The 26363-nt window shown below is 37.2% G+C and overlaps 1 protein-coding gene across 1 annotated transcript; it reads right to left on the minus strand.

Moving 5' to 3' along the window:
* Positions 1–123: 123 nt before the first annotated feature.
* Positions 124–26363, minus strand: LOC105444350. The gene is made up of 4 exons (XM_030998372.1): positions 18193–26363; positions 16762–16861; positions 15195–15810; positions 124–149 (listed from the first exon to the last, which is right to left on the minus strand). The coding sequence occupies exons 1-4, from the start codon at positions 26361–26363 to the stop codon at positions 124–126; spliced, it is 8913 nt and encodes a 2970-aa protein (XP_030854232.1).

The raw sequence follows: 26363 nt of genomic DNA on the forward strand, positions 1-26363 counted from the left end.
GAAGAAATACACATTCGGAACAAACTGAGTTTAAATGTTTTTTTGTTTTCCTTTTTATTCTGCATGGAAGATAATGGTGGAAATGTTTATTGTTCGGTTCTTTAAGGACGATGGGGGCTTATTTCAGGTGATTTTCAGCAGGAAAGGAACTGTGAATTGAATAGAAAAAAAAAGATAAACACGACATTTTAATAGACTATTTCGATCTCGCGCTGAAGTGTTTCTATTTTGTCAAAAGGGCTTATCATTACTTTATATACACCACTTGTACTTTTCCCGCGAAGAAGTAAACAGTTTACCAAATCGGCGTATGATTAATTATAGCCAGCAGGAGCATCTCCCCCTCCTTCTTACCACTACTATATTATTGTCGAAAAGGATGTATCTGAACATACAACCGATGTGTTCTCCTTCGGGAAAATGTTGAATCTTTTAATTCTTTAATTACCTTTTTACCATTAATTTGATAATCTAGATGATAATTTTTTTTTTATGCAGGGTTGATGTTGTCCATGTAACGGGTATTCCCAATGAATGTCAACCTTTTTTGTTTGTTTTTGTTTCATAATTATGTATGAAATAAAACATGTACTATTCTTACATGAAGTTTGATCAATTACGGTTGACCCGCACGGTATAGTTAAAACGCTATATGTAAAAACCCTTATTGAACTAGCAATCTTTTATTAAAATAAATAAATATACTGATTTAAAAAAGTATTTACGGATATGATGAAGGTTGTACAACAATCATGCCCGTCCCCTTGGCAAAGTTGAGTAACAGCTAATATAGGCTGGAACAAAAGATATTAACGATGATGTGGTCACAGTGTTAAAAAGTAGCGTAAAGGACAAGCCTGTCTTGGTTGGACATCTTCGATGGGCTATGACAAGCCGTCATCAGTAATCTCTGTTCCCTTCAAAAGATCAAATACAAAGCGCTTGTGGTATGAAATACTTAAACAGAAATAGGACGTTTTGGCAAAAAAGGTTGCCATATCCTGTCCCAAAAGTTTTTTTAAAAATACAATTAATAAATGTGTAAGTGATTTTAATCCTATGGACATACCACTAGAATCAAAGAGCTCGTTCAGTTTATTATGCAAATACATGGAATCATCTTTTCTTATTGGTTGAACATCTTTAATATTAGAATGTTATTTCAAATCCAAAACACAATGGTATTACGATTCACATTTCGAAATCTAGTTAGTTATCCTACTCATATTTAAAAAAAATCTTTGTTTGGTTTGATATTATCATGAGAACATTCAAGTGGAAGCTTACCGTATGCTTAATTCTGTGATGTGTCCAAAATAAACGAAGAAACGCGCGAGGTCTTCAGTCTTTCTCCTCATCAGCAGTTTCAACGGTGTTAACTAAATGCTTCCTAGCTATCAAGTATTCACATGTATCTTGTCCAAATTTCAGTCAAAGTAACAGGTAACAACTCACTTGAAATGTCTGTTCTTGAACCTATCATTAAGAAACAAAATGACGGTGAAATACTGTTTTTCAGAAACAGGAGGGTGCAATTAGTGTCCGTTAAATGGCGAATCTGGTATTGGCACTATGTCGAAACACGCAGTGCTCGGAAACACTTGCCCCAGAAAATAAATCTCAATACAGATTCCGGGTGCAGAAATATGTTATTATCCATAATCCGAGTCCCATGTAAAATTAAGGGATAAGATACAATGACTTATAACGAAAGGGGTGCGCAGATGTAATAGTACATACATGTGGTGTATAGTGTATGTGTGTCTGTGTGTGTGTGTGCCTATTATCTCTTGGCGCACCCCAAATCGAAACATTCCACATGAAGTGCTTTGCAAAGTCGTCAGCATATACTTCAAAACATATTTATTGCTCAGTCAGTCGGAAAAACTATTTGTGATGCAAATTATATATTTTGCAAGAGCTTGCTATCTGAAAAGAGTACTGTAGATATTGGGGAGCTTAACAGCGACAGAGAAAGAGAACAATATAAAAATATATCGAGAGGCAGACAGAGAGAGAGAGAGAGAGAGAGAGAGCAACTGCTTTTGCAACAATTTACAATTGGGGAGTTTATCATTTCGTTGCTAAATGTGTTCATATATTTTGGGCCGAGTTTCAGGAAGAATACTAGTGAGGGGAAGGTGGAAATGATTGGATTGTCTGGTTGGGTATTGTAATATTATTATGTACGGATCTATTACTTGTAAACATGCTGAGTAAAAAGTACAACACCTCATGAAATTAGGTACTGGAAATTTCCGAATTTTAGTGTCGCAAAGTTTAGCTGCGTGATTTAGATTTGTTATGAACTATTCTAATGCCTTTTCGTTACAAAACAGTAATTTCATCTGTTAGGCTTTTAATATTATTTCTCAGATCCACTAGCATTATTCCAATACCATTGCAACGGTTACCACAACAGTCTCCTTTAGGGGTAAAATAAATGACACGAGTTAAATAAACCTTACGAACTCACGGAATATAACAGTAAATATAAAATTATGCACATGGGCAAGTTTATACTTACACAAAATCGTCGTCATCAATCCGAAGCATAAATCTTCTCCATTTTCACAAACAATGTTATTTACATTCACATTTTTAAATGTTTATCTTATTTTCATTACATTATATCCATAGCTGTAAACAGATCTTGTACTAAAGTTAAGGTAATATTAATAGAAAGTGCTATTCTTGTGCGATCCAATGAGCTCGTACCTTTTAAAAGGCATGTATTTGTATTACCAAGTCCCTCGTAGAGGACTGATTGTTTACTTTAAATCATACACTTGTTTTTCTAACAGTCAGGTTAAAAAAATAAACCAAATTGTTTTTCACTTACCAGGGATATTTGCTTAAAAAGCAAACGACGCTGCAGTGAAGCTGAAGAATTTCGAAATTGTGAACATCAATTCAATTCAATTCAATTTTATTTCGCCCAATAATGACATGGACATTCATTGTGCGATTTTACATAATGCGTTTACAATAAAATAATGTATAAAAAGACATCAAAAGCATGACATTGAAATAGGAAATAATTACATTCAAAATCGGTGAGAAATTGGACAAACATAACATGACATCGACACAATGCACAACTATACTTAATAAAAAGGCCCCAAGATTTTCAACATAACGTAAGTACACAATCCTCCGATCCCTTGCATCCCCCCCTTCACCCCAGAAACTCATCCCAAGCCGGAGAGACATATATATATATATATATAGATAGAGAGAGAGAGGGGGGGGGGGTGCATAGATAGAACAGAGACAGAGACAGTGAGAAATAACGAGAGATAAAGATATAGAGAGAGGAAGAGGGGGATATAAGAGAGAGAAGATAAAAGAGAGAGAGAGAGAGAGAGAGAAAAGATGGAACTTTTTTTAAAGCTTTTTTTTATTCATTTATCCGTCAAACGGGGAGCAAAATCCTAACAAAAGCGCAAAAGAAATCTCATTGAGGATTTTAGTAAGTGATCGAAAGCTAAGAGATTTCTCTCAAACGTTTAACTTTTGCTAAAGTTTTTTTTTTTTTTTTTGGTCCCGCTTCATGCTATATTCGGGGCAGTATTCAACTAATGGCTGATGAAACTTATGTGATAGGGAACATGTAGCAAAGAGAACAGTTTTTGATTCCAAATTCTTAACCTAAGACCGCTATTCATAAACAGGTTCTTACACCCTTTATTGGTGCTCGACATTCCGAGACACTGAAGCGGGAAAGCGGCAACCACTGCAACTCTTCCCCTATCCCCTCCTTCTCTTTCTTCCCACTTCTCACTTCGTACGTATGGCTACAAATTAAGCGGGGAAACTCATATGTATCTTTTAATGATAAACAATTCTTTACTCATGTTGTTTCAGATACCATATAATAGCCTCTTTTGATAATAGCTGTATTCTTTTGAGACTGATTGGTGTACATTACGTAGAGTTGTACATTACACACAAATGCGCATTTAATATGTGAAAAAACATATTGTTTGTCGGGCTTTGAGAGAAGAATCGATAAATTGACTTAACAGGAGATATGGAGGGGGAGGGGTGGGGTAGAAGTAATAGGATGAGAAATATAACGTGACATCATAGAATTAACGATGAGAGTAATCGAACTTCAGATGAACGGATAGGAGATATAATATCCTGGTCCTAGATCATATCGACCTCTTGATTGTAGGTGCAGTGGGAATAAACCAGTGGATTTATGATGTAAAGTGTTACAAAGCAAACTAGAATACAACTACAAGGCAGTTCATACTATGATAAACCAAGATATGACTATAAGTTAATTGGACAATTACTATGCTGTTTTTTTATGGACTTAGTGTCGGAAGGCGTGTTGGATTCATGATAAATATTATTTCGATAAGCCAGCCTCAAGTTTATGACTTTGTGTAAAGAAGCAGTACTTCGAAAGAGTTTATTAGATACCAAAAGTAAGTTCGTGTCCAATACGTGTCAACGCGGCCTGCCAAGTCAGACAAGAAAAGTTAATGGGGACTTTTAGATTCTGCACGAGAACGCGGACTGCCCTTTTAAGGCAATGTGACGTCACTGCCAGTGCCTTAAAAGGACGTCACATTGCCTTAAAAGGGCAGTCCACGTTCTCGTCGTGTAGAATCTAAAAGTCCCTAATGTTGGCTGAATTGGAACGAAGTTAGCCTTTAGACAAGGCGTCATGTCTGAGAGACGCCGAGCTACTAAAAAGAGACTAATTGCGAAAACCCGAGTGAACGGCAGAGCGAGTGGCCCTAACGCCACTCGATCGCGCGTTCACCCTGGGTCTTTAGATTAATTTTAGCTGCTGATGGGGTAGAAATTAACCAGAGTTACGAAGCCTTGTCAAAAGGCTAGAACAAAGTCAGATGTACCACCAATAACGATCTTTAGATATCAATACAGGCATTCTTTCTGTTAAGGTTCGAAAAATGAATAGATAGAAAGAGAAATCAGAAGGAGAAAAAAAAAGATAGACATAAGAGGTGAGAAATAGAAAGAGAGAGAGAGAGAGAGAAAAGGAGAGACAGAAGAGTGATAGAGAAGGATAAGGGAGAAGGAAGGCCATTGGAGAGCGAGAGAGGGAGAGAGAGAGAGAGAGAGAGGGGTATGTCGGCCTTGTCAGGTAGTAGACTGTCGTTCTCGTGCGTGGTGATTTGTAGCCATACCGTGAGAAGTGGGAAGAAAGAGAAGGAGAGATAGGGGAAGAGTTGCAAAGTGGTAGAAAGAGAGAGAGAGAGAGATAGAAGAGCTCGATTGTGTGTGTATGTTTTTGATTGTTTGCGTGTGTGCGTATAAAGTAAACGAGTCAGGTATTAGGTCAATCGTGATCCCTCCGCCCCGCCCCCCCCCCCCCCCCCCCCCCCCCCCCCCCCCAGCCCCTTCTCCCTTGTTCATTATAATTCGAGTTTGCTAGTTGCTCTCTCGTCACCTGGCCGTTCATTTTTAGTGTATATTTAGGGAAGGGCTATATTTGTTCTACATTGTTAGACTTTGTATATATCTGTTAATGATATTCTGTTATTGCTTCGGAAGGGCAGGGAGGGGGCGAAGGGGGGGGGGGGGGGGCTTTACCAAAGAATATACCCACTATTATCTTTTGGATACAAGAATGTGCTTCATTTGACCCCTGGTTTTTATTGGAACGCATGAAGTTCAAAATACGACAAAAGACACGAGCAAATATTAAGGAGAATGCGGAAAGGGAAAAAAGAAGGGAAAGAATGAAAAAACGAGAGATGATGCACAAATATATAAGATCAGTAGAAGCCTACAGCAAATTCCTATTTATTCTTTCGCATTTTGCCCTAAAGGGTAAAAAATCAATCAATCAGTCGCTGTTAATATTTTGGGTCTAAAAACTTTGGACAAAGAGTTGTGGAAATTATTGATGTCTACACATTCCAACCATTCTACTAAAGTCTGCCTTACCCAAAATCACACAATTCCATTATTTAGTTAGCAGATCAATCATCCCGAGGTTAGTTGTAGCTGATAAGGTTCTGAGTAAGGTTTTATGAAAGACCATTAAGCTAGCAGCTTTGGAAGAGGACGCTCTTCACACTACTATTTTTGTCTACGTCTCTCTGCCTCTCTCTCTCTCTCTCTCTCTCTGATAGACACACACACACACACACACACAAGCAAATACTGGTTCTCTCTTCTTCTCTTTGTTTCTCTGTCTACCCCTCTTTATCCTCCCTCTCTGTCCATCTCTCTTCCTATCTCTCTCCTCCAATTTCTTTCTCCGTACATATCACTACATATTTACAGGCGCGTACGCAGGATTTTTTTCGAAGGGGGGGGGGGGGGGGCTGGGCGGAGAGGACATTTTTTTTTGTCCCGAAATTAGAAAATTTGACCGATCGACATTTTGTTCCGTTGGGGGGGGGGGGGGGGAGTAAGGTCACCTTTTTTTGGTCACCCATTTATAGCATAAATGAGGGGGGGATTATCCTCCAAAATACACACACACACACACAAAATTGAGGGGGCGTTGGACCCCTCCCCTGCGTACGCGCCTGCATATATATATATATATATGGCTACCTACAAGACTGACTGACCATCAGAGCGACTGACAGACCATGGGACCGACATACCCCTTGTCATCCCCCTCTCTTTCCTCCCATTTCCCGACATACCATGATACCGACATATCACAGGACAGACGGCCAACCAGAGCCAGTAAGAATTATATGTTACATATATGAGGGTTCATGAGACCTACTATTATATATATTCATGTCAAAAAGCTAAACTTAAGCAAGAAAAGTTATTAAAATATAACGACATTATAGAACAGACTATGTGTCCAACAGGTATTTCTTACATTTGTTTTAAATGCTTATAATTGATTTGTAATGTTTTGTTAGAAACATAAAAATAAATTGAAATTGATATTGAAATTGAAATGTCATTGCATTGTGAAATAAACTGTCTAGAAGTTAGTTGGTGGAAGGTTTATGATTTAACAAATTTGAATTGTACATTGTAAATCCTGCTTGAATATCACAGTAAAACCATCCGTTGCACATAATATGTAAAGGTGTAGGGGACTTCACATATGAAATTCAGTCCAACTTTTTAAACTCATAGGGCATTTCAACACATTTTCGTGTGGATTTGGGAAGATGATGTACACTGTATATAGTTCCAAAGAGGAGTATCTGACACATATATATATATATTTTTATATTTACCAGAATTTAACACTCTTTCATGTTTAGGAAAGTATTATTTATTACGGATGAAAGTACTAATCAATATATTGCATGATAACAAATAAACAGAGAACAAATTATTTTCATTTATGTATTTATTAGCAAAGCAAGCAAATTCGATCATTCATTTTGATCTGCCACATTCATTATTCAATTTAAAAATACGGTGGTTACATAAAAGATTAAAGTACGAAAAAGGTTCAAATTTCATAGAATCCAATTGCGGTCCATCTTGCATACTATCATAATTGATACTTTTTTCTATCATAACCCGCTGAAACACATAGAATTACACTGGTTAGTACATTTATTTTATCAATTTAATGTTAAAAGAAAATTAACGATTCATATTTGGATAGAAAGATACTGAAACGCTAAGTAATATTACAGGATGTATGGTATAGTGATGAAAATATTTAAAAAGGAAGATGATTTTCAACTTCTCTCGCTTGCAAAATTCTCTATTATACTATTACCATTCCATCATCATGCAAAGTAAGGCCAATAAACTTCTACATAGACGCTATTAAACAGACTACATTGCATATAATATACATGTATATGCGTTAATTTGTTATTTGTTTCGCTCGTTCATTTCTTTTTCTTTTATATTTACACTTGTGATACGTATAACAAAATACAACACTATAAAACAATATTTTACTTCCTTGATGGGTAAATAATTATGTCCTTGTCATGGTTTACATAAGTTCTTTATTTCAGAAATGCAATAAAGCACAGATGTTCAAGCACTAAAATGTACAACATTATTGTAATTCATGAGAGGTTAGCATGGTTAGTGCATAATAACCAGCCTGACGGTTCTTTGTTATTGTTGTTGTTTTGAAGTAAGTTTAACATAATTATATTGATAGTATCATAACCCGCTGAAATGCATAGAAGCATTCTAATCATAGTGGAAACTAGAGATTACCATTGCGGTCTATACATTCATTTCATCTATTTAGTGTTAAAATTCGTATTTTAATAGAAAACACAGAAACACTCAGTAAACGTAAATTGTATAGTAATAAAAGGAATATGGTTTTCGAATTTCTTGCGTTTGCATGATTATAAAAAAAGTAGGGATTCAGTTATTTCATACATGATATAGGCCTATTTTACATTTATTGTGTAGCCGTTAATTATGATATGTACAAACATATTGTGTTAATCATTTCAATATTGTTTTAGTATGTGTTTCCTCTTCATGGCTAGTCCTTTCGTGTATTTTCTACATCGTCCTTTTACGAGTATCAATATGTACAGCAAAAGAAACGGATCTCTAAAAGTGTTTCCGTTGTTCTCGAAAAGCAAAATTATACCGTATGTACAAACATACTGTCATAATATATCTATAAAGCGCTTGGGAACATCGTTGGATCGGTGTATTGAGCGCTATATAAATGATTTTTTTAAATAATAAATTGTTCCATTAAATAGAGTTAAAAACACTGCAAATTAATGGATAATATGAGCACGTATGTCGGTGTGCATGTCAAAGATAACTTGAATATGTGCACTATCTAAGCATATACTCTACCACCAAATACGAAAGAGGTTGGCCTTTATTATCATGATTATAATATTGAGTAAAATATTGAGATATTTTCATATACAACATTGATAATTTTGTTACTACGACTTCAAACCTTTGTTATTTACTATTCAAAGTACGCAGACATGTTGTTGTTATTATACATTAAAAAATCTATGAAAATTAATTGACTATGAGTTTGATAGATACCTGTACAATATGCATACTTAACAGTTTATACTATATCCATACAAATACAGAAAATATGCACCAAAGTATGTAGAATATGGGCAACGATAATATTACAAGGCATTATCAATTCATATAAACAATTCATAAACAATATGTTAACGAATAATATACAGCGTTAACGAATACCACAGATTACCATTATAATCCTTCCAAATTTCATATCGTAAGATTAACAATACGTTTATAAGTTCTTTATTACTATTACCATTTCCTCATCACGCAAAGTGAGGCCAATAAACTTCTACAAAGACGCTATTAAACAGACTGCATTGGATATAACTACATGTATGCGTTGTTGAGTTGTTATCAGTTTCGCTTGTCCTGTCTTTCTTGTTTTATATTTACACTTCTGATATGTATGCCCTTAAATATGGATTACACTCTACTACAATAAAACACAACACTGTCAAACAATATATAACTTCATGCATGGGTACATAATTGTGTCATTGCCAAAGTTTGAACAAGTTCTTTAATGCAGAGAAAAGCAAGACAGGAAACATTGTCAAGCTTTTAAAGACAAAGGGCACACAACTATTGAAATTCAAGAGATGATAGCATAGTTAGTGCATAACAACCAGCTTAAAGTTTTGCTTGATGTAGGTGATTTGAAGCGATTTTTAACTGATATTAATTGTAACATAACCCACTGAGATGCATGGAAGCACACTGATCATATAAGAAAGTAGAGAAGGTTAAAAATTCATTCTCAACATCTATTTTATGTATTCAGTGTTTGAAACAAAAGTTCATGTATGTATAGAAGAACACTAAAAGATATATTGTATAGTAATAAAGTTATTTACAAAGGAAGATAATTTTCAAAATTATAAAATACATTAGGAATTTACTTCTTTGATACATGCATGTACCATTATTATATTCATTGTATTCCTGTAAATTATATATGGGTACATATATTGTATAGCCATAAATCAGGATATGTATATACATGATTGTGTAACATATTCAATTATTATTATTAGTGTGTGACTCCTCTTCATGGCTGGTCTTTTGATGTTGTTTTTGCATCATTATTTCACGAGCATAAATATATAGAGCGAAATAAACGGTCTTCAAAAGTTTTACTTGTATTCTTACTTAGCAAAATTAGACCATTTGTGACCACCATCCTCCTGTAATATGAGCAAATAGGTCGGTATGAATGTCAAACATAATTTGATAAGGTGCACAATCTAAGCGTTTACTCTAACCCCAATACAAAAGAGGTTGTTTTTTTATTATCATGATTATGATATTGAGTAAAATAATGAGTGATATACATGTACAACAGTGATAATGTCGTTAATTAAACTTGAAACTTTCATTATTTTTTCAACAAAATACGCACAAATGTTCCGTTATTATACACGACGATTTAAACAAAAAATCCATAAGATTCGAAGATTACTTTACAATATGCAGACTATACACTTCTGTACAAATACAGAATATATGCTGCAAAGCATGCAGAATATGGGCAACGATATTATTACAATTCATTATCAATTCATGTAAATAATTAATAAACAATATCTTAACGAATAAAATACATCATTAATGACTACCACTGATTACCATTAATAATCCTTCCATATTCCATATCATACGATGAACAATACGCGAAGAGGTTCTTTATTACTATTACCATTTCCTCATCACGCAAAGTAAGACCAATAAATCTCTACAAAGACGTTATTAAACAGACTGCATTGGATATAACTGCATGCATGCATTGTGTTGTTATCTGTTTCTCTTGTCCTTGCTTTCTTGTTTTATATTTACACTTCTAATATGTGAACCCTTGTAATATGGATTTCATTCTACTACAACAAAGCACAACACTGTAAAACAATATAGATTCCTGTATGGGTACATAATAATATCATTTGCAGGGCTTAATCATCAAGTTCTTTATTCCAGAGAAAAGCGAGAAAGCAAACACTTTCAAATTAAAAAAAAACAAAGTGCGAAAAAACCATTGAAATTCATGAGAGTATAACATTGTTCGTTCATAATAACCAGCCGATAAATTGTGGTTGTTGTTGTTTTGAAACTACGTTAACATATATTAATAGTAACATAACGCACTGAGAGGCATGGAAGCATACTGATCATATATGAAACATCTATTTTATCTATTTATTGTTTACACAAATAACTATTCACAAATGAATAGAAGAACACTGAAACACTAAGTAAAATTATACGTTATGGTATAGTGATAACATTATTTACAAAGGAAGATAATTTTACAAACTTTTCTCGTTTCCAAGATTATCAAATACACTAGGAATTTACTTCTTTTAAACATTCATGTAACATTGTTACCTTCATTGGATATCTGTAAATTATATATAGGCAACATATATTGTATAGCAATAAAGCAGAATATGTACATACATAATTTTGTTAATTATTCAATTATTGTTTTCAGTTTGTCTCTCCTCATCATTGCTGGTATTTTGGTGTATAACAGTTTTTTAATAGGAAATTAATCCCTTTGTTACCAACATACTTTACGTTATAAGGGTAAGTATGTCGGTATGATTGTCAAAGATACTTTAAAATGCGCACAAACTATGCAACTACTCTATCACAAAATACCAAGAAGTTTGCGTTTCATTATCATGATTATAATATTGGGTAAAATAATGAGTGATATACATATACAACATTAATCATTTCGTTACTACGACTTCGAACTTTCGTAATTCATTATTCACAATACGCAGTGAGGTTCCGTTATTATACAGGGCAATCTCTGCAAATCAATTGACTACAATTTTGGACAATACTCTGGACAATATGCATACTATACTCAACAATACAATATACATACAATTTCAATTTATAAGATAAGCTCCAACGGTAGGCAAAATAATAAAAACGATGTCCTTATAAATCGTAAATGATTCATAAACAATAAAAATGACATGTATCGACGAATAATATACAGCATTAGCTATTAACACTGATAACTATCAATATTTCTTACAAATTTCATATTGTATGATTCACAAACGTGAATAGGCTCTCTATTACTATTACCATTCCAAAATAATGCAAAGTGAAGCCAATACACAAATACGCTATTAAACAGGCTGCGTTGCATAAATCCACATGATATGCGTTTATTTGTTAGCTATTTAATTATAAGTTTTAGTGATCTCACCTCTTCATAGCTGGTCTAATGTTTTTTTCTTTTTTTTTTTCTTTTTTTGTATCTACATAGTCCTTTTACGAGCAATAGCATATAGAGCAAAAGAAACGGATCTCTAAAAGTCTGTTTCTGTTATTTTCAAATTGCAACATTAGACCGTTAGTTACCAGCATACCATAATAAGAATTCCAAAATGTGTTATCCATACATTAATTTTTATTAAAAAAACATTGTTTCATTAAATACAATAAAAACGCTGCAATAACTGTACAATATGAGCAAGCACGTCGGTCTAAATGTCAAAGATAACTTAAAAATGTGCACAATCTAAGCATTTAATTTCCCCCCGAATACAAAGGAGGTTGGCAATTTTAATAACTTACATGTATTTACAATATGATAAGGTCACTGATTTACAAGATAAAGAACGCAGTCCATAGGACATTCTTAGCCTTACAACAAATCAAAGAATTGAGGTTAGCTATAAAGTAAAGTGAATGATTTTTCTTATGTATGATAAAATGCAAATCAAATATTGTAAATCCACAATAAGTTTTATTTAGCCATGACATTTAAATTGCGGCTTACATAGATATTTAAAATTGGTGCACTTAAATTCAAGTATAGATGACACAACAAATATTCAAAAGATGATAGCAGGATCAAAGTTTTGGCAACATTATGTATGCTAATAATATAATATATAAGGCTGTATAAACTGTACATATAGTACATGATAAACAGGTTAGGGGAACACAACTCCCGGGTTTGTTACCGTATGCTAGATAACCGAATCAAGATAAAGGTATTCATGTAATGCAATCAAGAGAATAACATAACTGAGTAACATCACCGGTTCAGCTCTGAGCCTTAATGTGGCAAGGAGAGTGTAAAAGAAGGAGGACTCAATCTGCTTTTGACGGACTTTTACAAATATTTCTGCAAAGAATGTTTTTAAAATCACATTATATATTTGTTCTATTTACAAAGATAATATAAAGACATCTGCTACTTGTACGTGACTATAGTGTGCTTCTATTCACTTTACAAATTATTCAAACTCTGGGATTCAAATATTCTTTGATAATGAAATTAACATGTGATATACTCCACGCATAACCCCATGCAGTATGTTGCTTATTTGTATTCATATTCTGCAATGAAGCACAATTGCTCTATCGGGCGGGGCTGGTGTTGGAAATGGCGTTATATTACATAATACACGCATTACTATCAATTTAAGCCGTTCTGTAAGTACATGTAAGTCAATATAAACTATAAAAGCAGACATACATGTTAAACATATTTTTGAAATAATTGATTAAGCCAAACAAATTATGAAGTACATGTTTCTCAACAGCGATGTTGAAGAAACTAAAAGTAATATGAATAACATAAGTATACAAAAGAAAAGAAACGTAAACTTGATGAGAAAACAAAATCATTTTACCACAATGTGCGTTATAAAAGAATTGTGTTTGCAAATTAATAAAACCGTTTAGTCGTATAGCTTTAATACTTTCAGGCACAACTTCACTTGCATGATCATGTGCACTGTGAACATTTACTGTGACTTTGACAATGGAACATGCTTCCCTGTCCAATATTTCTTATTTTCATGATCAAAAGTCATATTTACACATTTAGACACAAACGATAAATAACCATGTACTGCTATTTGAAGCCAGACAGGCGTTATGTTTGTGCTAACGTCTTTGACTTTCTGATTTCAAACGGGGGATGTTTACAATATAATGGTATATTTACTTCTTTAATATATCCGATTTTCTTCTACTCTCTGACGTCATTAAGAAGAGTCATAACTTTGAAATTGTGTATGCATTCATAATATTTGTATCATTTTGTTTAATCTTCAAATGTAACACCAGACTCGACATGAAGTTGAAAATGGTGAAAATAAAATCCGGAAAGAAATCACACTCCAAATTAATATGTTCCTGTCAAATCGGCATGATGATAAAAAGAGAATGCAATTGATATCAAATACGCGACATAAGTCCGGATAATAGTTTCATCTTATTTCAAAGTTATTTAATATACATTCAATATTTTTATAGCAATTAATTAGGTAAAAGAAAACCACGGTATGAAACATTACACATGTTACATAACAATTTCATGGAGAGACGATGCTATTATGTTATTGAAATTGTGAATTTTCTAATATGTTATATATAATGTGTACTTAATTTCTATTTTGGCGTTGCATTTGCTCGTGCCTCTCCTTTCTTTATTTTCTTATTATTTATCGTTGATTTGTTACTCTCTTATTTGTCCTTATGCTATATGTTTTACTAGTCTTCTGAGTGCATCAGTTGGTTAGGCGGAGGGACCTTTACGGTTACAGTGATTACGTTTGCTCTCTTCTTCCCTGACCGCCATCTTTTGCACTCAGAATATTGCTTTAAAAATTATATATGCATAGTTTTTGTCATTCTATTTTTGTAATTAGCATGATTTTATTGTGTTATTGTTATATTTTTTGAAAGTGACAAATAAATAGTACAATACAATACAATCTTTCCTCAATCATTGAAATATAGCAGACCATAGAATATTAAAAAACATAAACATATTTTAATAAAATAACAATATATATGTATGAATTTTAGCAACGAATGTGAAATAGTAAATGTTTTGTACATTATGTACATAAAAGAGATTCGAATTCACGTGTGGGGATTTTGTATTTAGTATGTTGTAGCAAAGGCGAGGAGGTTTACGAACAGGTATGTAAAGTACCACAGAGAAGGAGGCTTGAATAGCCTACAAGCCCCTGACCCTGTATGAGATTCTATTTGGGGTGTGGGAGTGGTAACCGATGTAGGTACAGTATTAACAATCTGTATTGTAGTTTCTTTGACGTGTGGCCACTCGAAGTCATTGCACATTGTTTGACTTACATTCAAAGATACATCATGTGAGCAACAAGAGAAATGAGTGATATGGGGTAGCCAGAATATACGTCTGATAACTTGGCCATTATTTGTAACATTACCTCTGATGTCAATCATCTTATCATTCTGGTAACATGATATCGTGGGTTTAACACTTCCAATGGTTGCTTGACAGTGTACGTCATAGGGAGAGTCACCATTTTCACTTAAAGTGATGTAGCATTTTGCTCGACCGGTTGGGATCTGTACAACAATCTCCTTCATCATAGTTTCATACCGAACGTTCTCAAAACTACGCCAGACTGTCGTTAATACATACACACCCTCGTCTACAGTATCAACGTTATCGATAACCAGATTCACGCACTGGGAAGTGTCTATACCTGTGAGTGAGGTTGTAAATCTTGGTAACTGGGATGGGCTTTTATAACCCTTGATATCAGTTTCTCCATTAATGTTGAATGGACGAGGCTTGGATTTGAATCCAAGGAAATAAGATGAAAACTCATGTGATGTTTCACCACTTGACCGTGGGAGATGGAATGGGACCACACCAGGTGTACCTGCTTGTAACGTGACCCGTTCGGTGATACCCCTGCCTGCTACGAGAGCCGGGCTTCCAGCAAGAATGATGGCCAACGCGACAATCATCTGCAGGAAAGTTTGTACGAGGTCCAGATTTCCAGAACACCGGTCAACCGATGATCGACGTTTGGTCTATATCAAAAGGAATACGTTTGAAAGAGATTGTGATGAAATTGAACAAATTTAAGGAATATCGCATTCAGCAAGGATCCGATGTGAACAATAGAGATTTAATGCTGTCCACGAGGACAAAAAGGTGATATAATCTCAATATATGTGAATGATTAAATGATATTAATTTCTATTCGCCCCCAAAACGATTAACAAATATAACGGGGCAGTAAGAACAAGAATTAAACAAACAGAATGAAAAGAGCCAAAGTGAATTTTATCGGAAAACCTTCCTCTACAAGTCGTACAGCTTACTCATGTCGTATCATTCATCATTAAACTACTGCTAAGGGTTCGTATCGACTCATTCCTAAACTAATATTCTAATAGCGTCATTTAAAAAAAGTCCCAATGTTTTGCACAGATGCAGAACTATAATCCATTTTTACTTAAAACCCCACTGCACTACTTGCGCCCTCTAAATAAGCATACATTGCCCAATCAGTGACCGTTGGCCCCTTATGATCCCTTTTTCTTACGTTAACTGAGAGCTGATTTGATGAGATAACCACCTGTCAGTGCCCATGCAGGGAGGTCTAATCCCTCCTGGGGGTGGGGGGGGGGGGGGGTGTTTCATTAAGCTGTTCGTAAAGTTACGCATGACTTTACGAACGAATTGAATATAAAGTGCCAGATAGGATACCCAAAGTTTGTCCTGATGTTTTAAATAAATGTGATTATATTTCCAAAAACCTCAAATAAATTATGGCAAAAAATATACTTTGCAATAAAAATGTTTGTTATAATAAGAATTTTAATCTACATCTGCACAGTTCAACTTGGCTTTTCGTAAAGTTATGCGTAACTTTACGAACAGCTTTATGAAACACCCCCAGGCCAAACTAGCGCAGATGGGCTTTAATATTGTTACACTATTTCATAACATAAATGGAAGCAATACTTCTCTCTTACCTCGATTTTCCAAACTGGGTTTGAGGATGTTCCGTGGGTGGAGACAGGGTTTCCGTCAGACAACCTATGTTGATCGACAGCTGGTGGGTGGGTAGGGAAGCTGTTGAATTTAATTGTAGAAATTACACTTAGCTGATGTAAGAAAAGACCAAAAAAATCAATCTAACTGGGTCCCAAGAAAGGTCTACTAAGATAATAAATATTTTCTGCCAATCACAAAATGGAAAAAATCTCTGTAATATGTAAATGTATGTATAAATGTTTACAAATAAACATTCAAGGAACAATACCTAGATTACAAATATTGAGCTTAACGATACCCTGTGTACCGCATCAGGTCTTGCTTCACTGTTCTCAAGCTTCTTCTAGATCAACTCCAGGCAGGTATTAAATCCGAAAGTGCTCTTATCCCCTCAACAGGTGATTCCATTGAGTTTATATTGATAAATAATGCTTTTTTTCGTAAACTGTTAGTTATATACATTATGAAGAATATTCAAAATAATTCTGAATATTCAATAACAAAACTAAGAAAACTGTTGTTATTAATGGTTTTAAGTTATATTGAGTGAAAATATATGCCCTAAATACATTTTCTTCTACGGATGATAAGGTTTCCTCAAATAAAGGAAACGACAAATGACTAATACCTTTTTAAATCCGTTGAAGATCCGTTAAATGGAGGAACATTTCCAGTATGCATCGGTGAAGAAGATTCCTGACGGGGAAATCAATTACATCATAACAAATGTCATATTAGAGTGCGTTGGAAGGAAATGAACTAAGACAACATAATGCCGATAAGTTTGCTCTAGGAGGAATACGACAAAACAAAGAGTAAGACAATACATGCATAGAATGAACACGTTATTTGTTTTCACAACAGAAATAAGTGATCAATGTGTAAAATAATATTGCATGTAATTTTTTATTCTCTATTTCTAGGATTTGAGTTCCTTTCTCATTCATAATTGTGTTGGAAGCAAAATAATTTACAGAAAATTCACTAAAGAGCTATGTACAAAAGGTCATTAATTTTCCTTTTCACAAATCTTTGTCTTTTATCTCTATGATAACATTATAATTGGCTGAATGGCTGCTTCTAAACATATTTGTATGTTCTATTATCTTTTCTATCCAAAGTAATAATCAAATATAAGCTTTGTTAAGATAAAGTTATACATTTATTAATCACTCACTCTCATTTCCCTGTTTTCATCAGATGAGTGACTGTCAGTCTCCATAGTTCGTAGATAGGGTGGATGAAATCCGCTGTATTGACATGTCTGGGGTCCACGCGGGGTTGAACAGTCTGCACCATTTGTTATGGAGTGTCTTTTCCTTGTTTCGGTGCACTTAATTTCCTCCATATGATTTAGCATTGGATCTTTTTCACCTTTGTCAGGATATTTTAGCTTAACATGAATTAACGGATTGTGTACACCGTTGCCAGCTTTTTCATCATCATCAACTCTTGTGTGAAGATGCTTCAAGAAGAGCTTATTAGCTCCTCTCTTCGTATTATCAGCTTGACTGCAGTAATCACTACCCTCTGCATCGTCTACCTGAAATGCTAACTGTCTTGTACGTGACTGGGTGTATGTTCCCTTCATATCGACCACCTTCTCCATCTTCTTTGCATAACCTCTTGTGGCGAGATATTTAGCACCAAAGTGGTGGCCCTCCGATAGTGGATCTCCTGTATCTTCTTCATTCGGGTCACCTCTACGTTGGGAGAGGTGATCATTTACGTTTGGATGAGCTGCATCTTTGTCATCATCAAGGGTTCTTGTGGACAGATTCTCCAAGGAGAGTTCAACGGTCCCTCTCTTCGCATTACCAGCTTGATTGCAGTCTTTCCTCTCTTCTGCAGTGTCTACCTGACATGCTAACTTTCCTGTACGTGACTGGGTGTCTGCATCCTTCAGTGATACCGTCATGTATTCTGTTGTGATGATATCCTGGTGGTCACCAGTTCGTGGATCTCCTGTTTCTTCCTCACCTAGGTCACTTCTACGTGATGAGATGCCTTCTATTAACTGTGGCAGGCGTATGTATGCTGCTACCTGGAGTGGCTTCAAACCATCTACATGTATCTCCTTCGGGCTCATGTTTGTTCCATTCAGTGTAAGGTAATCAACTATTTCTTGGTGTCCTTCTTGTGCAGCGGCTTCGAGTGGTGTCCATCCATCGTGATCTTGTTCATTGACATTAGCGTTGTGGTGAACGAGTAATTTCACGATATCCATGTTGCCATTACAACAACTTGCATGAAGAGGGGACTCGCCGCATTCATTTCTTTCGTTCACGTCATATCCATTGAGGACAAGGAATTTTACCACATCAACATGGTCATACTGTGTTGCGATGTAAAGTGGGGTAATTCCTTCAAACTGTGTACCCTGAGCTCCTTTTGCCAAGAGAAGTTTGACAACTTCTAAATGGCCATTTTTTACGGCAGCATGTAATGGCGTCCATCCTCGGTAATCATTCTTGTTGACATCCACACCTTGCTGAATGAGATATTCCATGACCTTCATGTGGCCTCGAACAGCAGCACCATGGAGAGGAATCATCCCTTTGTCATTTTCTTCATTCACATTAGCACCGTTGTTAATGAAGAATGTTAAGATGTCTAAATGACCAAAATACGCTGCAGCGTAGACCGGGGTCATCCCATCGTATCTGTTCTGCTTCGCTCCCTTATACGTGAGATATTTGGTAGATGCTACGTGACCATATTGAACGGCAGCATTGAATGGAGTCCATCCGGTGTTATCTTCCTTGTTCGCATCAGATCCTTCCTGAATTAGATATTCCATGACTTTCACGTGACCTCGAATAGCTGCACCATGGAGAGGAATCAACCCTTTGTAAGTTTCTTCGTTCACATCAGCACCATTGGATACGAGGAATTTGACGATGTCTAAATGACCAACTTGTGCTGCAGCATAGAGTGGGGTCATACTATCATATTTGGTCTGTTTTGCTCCTTTAGTCATGAGGTATTTCACAGCTTCTAGATGACCATATTGCACAGCAGCATTGAATGGGGTCCATCCAGTGTTATCTTTCTTGTTCACATTGGATCCTTGTTGAATGAGGTAGTCCATGACTTTCAAGCGGCAATTAGCAACTGCACCATGGAGAGGAATCTTTCCTGTTTCACCTTCGTCGTTCACATCAGCTCCTTCGGAAATGAAGAATTTCAAGATTTCTAGATGACCACATTGTGCAGCTGCACAAAGTGGGGTCATTCCATCATATCTGTTCTGCTCTGCTCCTTGAGTCGTGAGATATTTGACAGCTTCTAGATGACCATTTTGAACAGCAGCATTGAATGGAGTCCAGCCTTTGACGTCAACTTTGTTCACATCAGATCCTTGCTGAATGAGATATTCCATGACTTTCAGGTGGCCTCGAGCAGCAGCACCGTGGAGAGGAATTTTGCCTTTGTAAGTTTTTTCGTTTACATCAGCTCCTTTAGAAAGGAAGAATTCGACTTTATCTAAATGACCAGATTGTGCTGCAGTATAGAATGGGGTCATTCCATTATATCTGTTCTGTTTTGCTCCTTGAGTCGTGAGATAGTTGACAGCTTCTAGATGACCATATTGTACAGCAGCATTGAATGGTGTCCAACCAGTGTTATCTTCCTTGTTCACATCACATCCTTGCTGAATGAGATATTCCATGACTTTCACATGGCTTTGAGCAGCAGCACCGTGGAGAGGAATCCGTTTTGTATCATTTTCCTCCTTCACATCAGCTCCTTTGGAAATGAAGTATTCCACGATGGGTAAATGACCAAAAGATGATGCGGCATAGAGAGGGGTCATTCCGTCATATTTGTTTTGTCCTGCTCCTTCATTTATGAGATATTTGACAGCTTCTAGATGACTATTTTGAACAGCAGCATTGAATGCAGTCCACGCAGTGTTATCTTTCTTGTTCACATCAGATCCTTGCTGAATGAGATATTCCATGACTTTCAAGTGGCCTCGAATAGCTGCACCATGGAGAGGAATCATCCCTTTGTCACTTTCTTCGTTCACATTAGATCCTTTGGAAATGAAGTGTTCCACGATGTGTAAATGACCAAAATATGAAGCGGCATATAGTGGGGTCTTTCCATCATATCTGTTCTGCTTTGCCCCCACAGTAATCAGATATTTGACAACTTCAAGATGGCCATATTGAATAGCAGCATTGAATGGTGTCCAACCCATGGCATCGCCCTTGTTGACATTAGATCCTTGCTGAATGAGATATTCCATGACCTTCATGTGGCCTTGAGCAGCTGCGCCGTGGAGAGGAATCATACCTTCATCTTGTTCTTCATTCACATCAGCTCCTTTGGAACTCAAGAATTTGACAATGTCTAAATGACCACATTGAGCTGAGGCATAGAGTGGAGTCATACCATCATGTCTGTTCTGCTTCACTCCTTCAGTAATCAGATATTTGACAGCTTCTAGCTGGCCATATTGAACAGCAGCATTGAATGGTGTCCAACCCTTGGCATCACCCTTGTTCACACTAGATCCTTGCTGAATGAGATATTTCATGACTTCAGTGTTACCGTGAATAGCTGCACCGTGGAGAGGAATCCACCCTGTATCATTTTCCTCGTTCACATCATAGACTCCTTTGGAAATGAAGAACTTTACCAGATTTAAATGACCACATTGAGCTGCGACATAGAGTGGGGTCATACCATCATATATGTTCTGCTTCACTCCTTCAGACATTAGATAGTTGACAGCTTCTAGATGGAGAGGAATCATCCCTTCGTCATCTTCTTCGTTCACATCTGCTCCTTTGGATATGAAGAATTTGATGATGTCTAAATGACCAAATTCTACTGCAGCATAGAGTGGGGTCTCACCTTTGTATCTGTTCTGCTTTACTCCTTCAGTCATGAGATATTTGACAGCTTCTAAATATCCCCCCTGAACAGCAGCATTGAATGGAGTCCATCCGGTGTTATCTTCCTTGTTGACATCAGACCCTTGTTGAATGAGATATTCCATGACTTCTATGTTACCGTTAGTAGCAGCTTCATAAAGAGGAATCCTCCCTTTGGCATCTTTTTCGTTCACATCATCTCCTATTGAAATGAAGTATTTGACGACATCCAAATGACCAAATAGTGATGCGCCATGGAGTAAAGGGACTCCGCAATACCTGATCCTTTTAACCCCTTTAGTCATGAGACATTTGATCACGTCTAAATGGCCATATTGAATAGCAGCATTGAAAGGCGTCCACCCACTAGTATCACTCTTGTTCACATCAGATCCTTGCTGAATGAGATATTTCACGACTTCAGTGTTACCTTGAACAGCTGCACCATGCAATGGGATCCGACCCAAACTATCCATTTCGTTCACATCAGCTTCATTGGAAATGCAGTATTTAACGCTTTGTAAGTGGCCGTGACTTGCCGCGGCATAAAGTGGTGTCATTCCATCAAAACTGTTCTGCTTCACTCCGTCAGTCATGAGATATTTGACAACTTCAAGAAGGCCATATTGAACAGCAGCATTGAATGGTGTACAACCCTTGGCATCACCCTTGTTCACATCAGATCCTTGCTGAATGAGATATTCCATGACTTTCAAGTGGCCTCGAATAGCTGCACCATGGAGAGGAATCATCCCTTTGTCACTTTCTTCGTTCACATTAGATCCTTTGGAAATGAAGTATTCCACGATGTGTAAATGACCAAAATATGAAGCGGCATATAGTGGGGTCATACCAGCATATCTGTTCTGTCTCGCTCCTAGAGTCTGGATAAATCTGACGGCTTCTAAGTTTCCCTTCTGAACGGCAGCATTGAATGGTGTACAACCCTTGGCATCGCCCTTGTTCACATCAGATCCTTGCTGAATGAGATATTCCATGACTTTCAAGTGGCCTCGAATAGCTGCACCATGGAGAGGAATCATCCCTTTGTCACTTTCTTCGTTCACATTAGATCCTTTGGAAATGAAGTATTCCACGATGTGTAAATGACCAAAAAATGAAGCGGCATATAGTGGGGTCTTTCCATCATATCTGTTCTGCTTTGCCCCCAGAGTAATCAGATATTTGACAACTTCAAGATGGCCATATTGAATAGCAGCATTAAATGGTGTCCAACCCATGGCATCGCCCTTGTTGACATTAGATCCTTGCTGAATGAGATATTCCATGACCTTCATGTGGCCTTGAGCAGCTGCGCCGTGGAGAGGAATCATACCATCATCGTGTTCTTCATTCACATCAGCTCCTTTGGAACTCAAGAATTTGACGATGTCTAAATGACCACATTGAGCTGAGGCATAGAGTGGAGTCATACCACCATGTCTGTTCTGCTTCACTCCTTCAGTAATCAGATATTTGACAGCTTCTAGCTGGCCATATTGAACAGCAGCATTGAATGGTGTCCATCCCTTGGCATCCATCTTGTTTACATCTGATCCTTGCTCAATGAGATATTTCATGACTTCAGTGTTACCGTGAATAGCTGCACCGTGGAAAGGAATCCACCCTGTATCATTTTCTTCGTTCACATCATAGACTCCTTTGGAAATGAAGAACTTTACCAGATTTAAATGACCACATTGAGCTGCGACATAGAGTGGGGTCATACCATCATATATGTTCTGCTTCACTCCTTCAGACATTAGATATTTGACAGCTTCGAGCTGGCCATATTGAACAGCAGCATTGAATGGTGTCCAACCCTTGGCATTACCCTTGTTCACATTAGATCCTTGTTGAATGAGATATTCCATGACTTCAGTGTTACCGTGAATAGCTGCACAGTGGAGAGGAATCCTTCCTGAATCATTTTCTTCGTTCACATCGAGCCTTATGGAAATGAAGAATTTTACGAGATCTAAATGACCAAATCTTGCTGCGGCATAGATAGGGGTCATACCAGCATATCTGTTCTGTCTCGCTCCTAGAGTCAGGATAAATCTGACGGCTTCTAAGTTCCCCTTCTGAACGGCAGCATTGAATGGTGTACAACCCTTGGCATCACCCTTGTTCACATCAGATCCTTGCTGAATGAGATAGTCCATGACTTTCAAGTGGCCTCGAATAGCTGCACCATGGAGAGGAATCATCCCTTTGTCACTTTCTTCGTTCACATTAGATCCTTTGGAAATGAAGTATTCCACGATGTGTAAATGACCAAAATATGAAGCGGCATATAGTGGGGTCATACCAGCATATCTGTTCTGTCTCGCTCCTAGAGTCCGGATAAATCTGACGGCTTCTAAGTTCCCCTTCTGAACGGCAGCATTGAATGGTGTACAACCCTTGGCATCGCCCTTGTTCACATCAGATCCTTGCTGAATGAGATATTCCATGACTTTCAAGTGGCCTCGAATAGCTGCACCATGGAGAGGAATCATCTCTTTGTCACTTTCTTCGTTCACATTAGATCCTTTGGAAATGAAGTATTCCACGATGTGTAAATGACCAAAATATGAAGCGGCATATAGTGGGGTCTTTCCATCATATCTGTTCTGCTTTGCCCCCAGAGTCATGAGATATTTGACAACTTCAAGATGGCCATATTGAATAGCAGCATTGAATGGTGTCCAACCCATGGCATCGCCCTTGTTGACATTAGATCCTTGCTGAATGAGATATTCCATGACCTTCATGTGGCCTTGAGCAGCTGCGCCGTGGAGAGGAATCATACCATCATCGTGTTCTTCATTCACATCAGCTCCTTTGGAACTCAAGAATTTGACGATGTCTAAATGACCACATTGAGCTGAGGCATAGAGTGGAGTCATACCACCATGTCTGTTCTGCTTCACTCCTTCAGTAATCAGATATTTGACAGCTTCTAGCTGGCCATATTGAACAGCAGCATTGAATGGTGTCCATCCCTTGGCATCCATCTTGTTTACATCTGATCCTTTCTCAATGAGATATTTCATGACTTCAGTGTTACCGTGAATAGCTGCACCGTGGAAAGGAATCCACCCTGTATCATTTTCCTCGTTCACATCATAGACTCCTTTGGAAATGAAGAACTTTACCAGATTTAAATGACCACATTGAGCTGCGACATAGAGTGGGGTCATACCATCATATATGTTCTGCTTCACTCCTTCAGACATTAGATATTTGACAGCTTCGAGCTGGCCATATTGAACAGCAGCATTGAATGGTGTCCAACCCTTGGCATTACCCTTGTTCACATTAGATCCTTGTTGAATGAGATATTCCATGACTTCAGTGTTACCGTGAATAGCTGCACAGTGGAGAGGAATCCTTCCTGAATCATTTTCTTCGTTCACATCGAGCCTTATGGAAATGAAGAATTTTACGAGATCTAAATGACCAAATCTTGCTGCGGCATAGATAGGGGTCATACCAGCATATCTGTTCTGTCTCGCTCCTAGAGTCAGGATAAATCTGACAGCTTCTAAGTTCCCCTTCTGAACGGCAGCATTGAATGGTGTACAACCCTTGGTATCACCCTTGTTCACATCAGATCCTTGCTGAATGAGATATTCCATAACATCGAGTTGGCCATGAATAGCTGCACCGTGGAGTGGAATCATTCCTTCCTCGTCTTCTTCATTTACATCAGTCCCTTTGGATATTAAGTACTGGACGACTTCTAAATGACCATATTGTGCTGCCAAATAGAGAGGTGTCTTGCCGCTATATCTGCTCCGCTTCACCCCTTGGGTCATGAGATATTTCACGGCTTCTAGATGGCCCTCTTCAACGGCGGCATGGAATGACGTCCACCCTGTGTTATCTTCTTGGTCCAAATCAGGTCCTTCTGCAATGAAGCTCTCTAAGATGTCAACATAACCTCTTTTAGCCGCTGTATGAAGAGGTGTTCGACCTAGGTCACATTCAACACCTACGTCCGCTCCTTGGAGGATGAGATTGTCAACGATGTGTGCATGTCCTTCTTGAGCCGCTGCATGAAGAGGACGGAGTCCACCCTTACTTGGACTATTTGGGTTAGCTCCCCGTGATATGAGATCCTGAACATCTTCGAGATTACCTTCTAAAGTTGTCTTGTAGAGCGGTGTGTATCCTTCCTCATCTATCTCGTCTATGTAAGGGTTGATTGGTAGCTCAAGTTTGGAAGCAATGACATCACTCGGAGATATTTCATCCAGTAATGTGTTATACATCGCATCCCAATCATCATTCTTTTCAGTCTCTAAGATTTCCATGATTTCCCCTGGCGGCAGTGGAGATGAGCATTCTTCCAACTGTATGCACTTGTCATCAGCAGATGTGTTGGTAACGTGGAACACAGACGTGCCATATGACAACTCTGGATGTCGGTCCACTATAGTTGCATCAGGTCGCAGTGATGCAAGCGTATTAGATTGTACACTACTTCCTCCATCCGTATGCTCTCTGAGTACTGCATTTTGTTCAGTATTCGAGACAACGGATGTATGTTGTGATGGCATGTTTTGCAGTGTTGTGATCAGCGGTATACCAGTTCCCTTGGCCCTATATCCCTTCTCATCTTTCTGGTCTATGTCAGGGTTGAATGGTAGCTCTCGTTTGAACACACTGGCATCACGCAGGGATATTTCATTCAGTGTATTATACAT

Source organism: Strongylocentrotus purpuratus, unplaced genomic scaffold, assembly GCF_000002235.5.
Source record: "Strongylocentrotus purpuratus isolate Spur 01 unplaced genomic scaffold, Spur_5.0 spur5_contig_859, whole genome shotgun sequence".
In the NCBI taxonomy this organism is placed as follows: Eukaryota; Metazoa; Echinodermata; class Echinoidea; order Camarodonta; family Strongylocentrotidae; genus Strongylocentrotus; species Strongylocentrotus purpuratus.

Excerpts from the sequence above, each read along its gene's own strand:
- LOC105444350 (XM_030998372.1), bottom strand. The coding sequence starts at position 26,363 with ATGTATAATACACTGAATGAAATATCCCTGCGTGATGCCAGTGTGTTC. Across the intron at positions 16,862-18,192 it reads GGCAACGGTGTACACAATCC|CTTCCCTACCCACCCACCAG; the intron begins GTTAATTCATGT and ends TAAATTCAACAG. Across the intron at positions 15,811-16,761 it reads ACCCAGTTTGGAAAATCGAG|ACCAAACGTCGATCATCGGT; the intron begins GTAAGAGAGAAG and ends CTTTTGATATAG.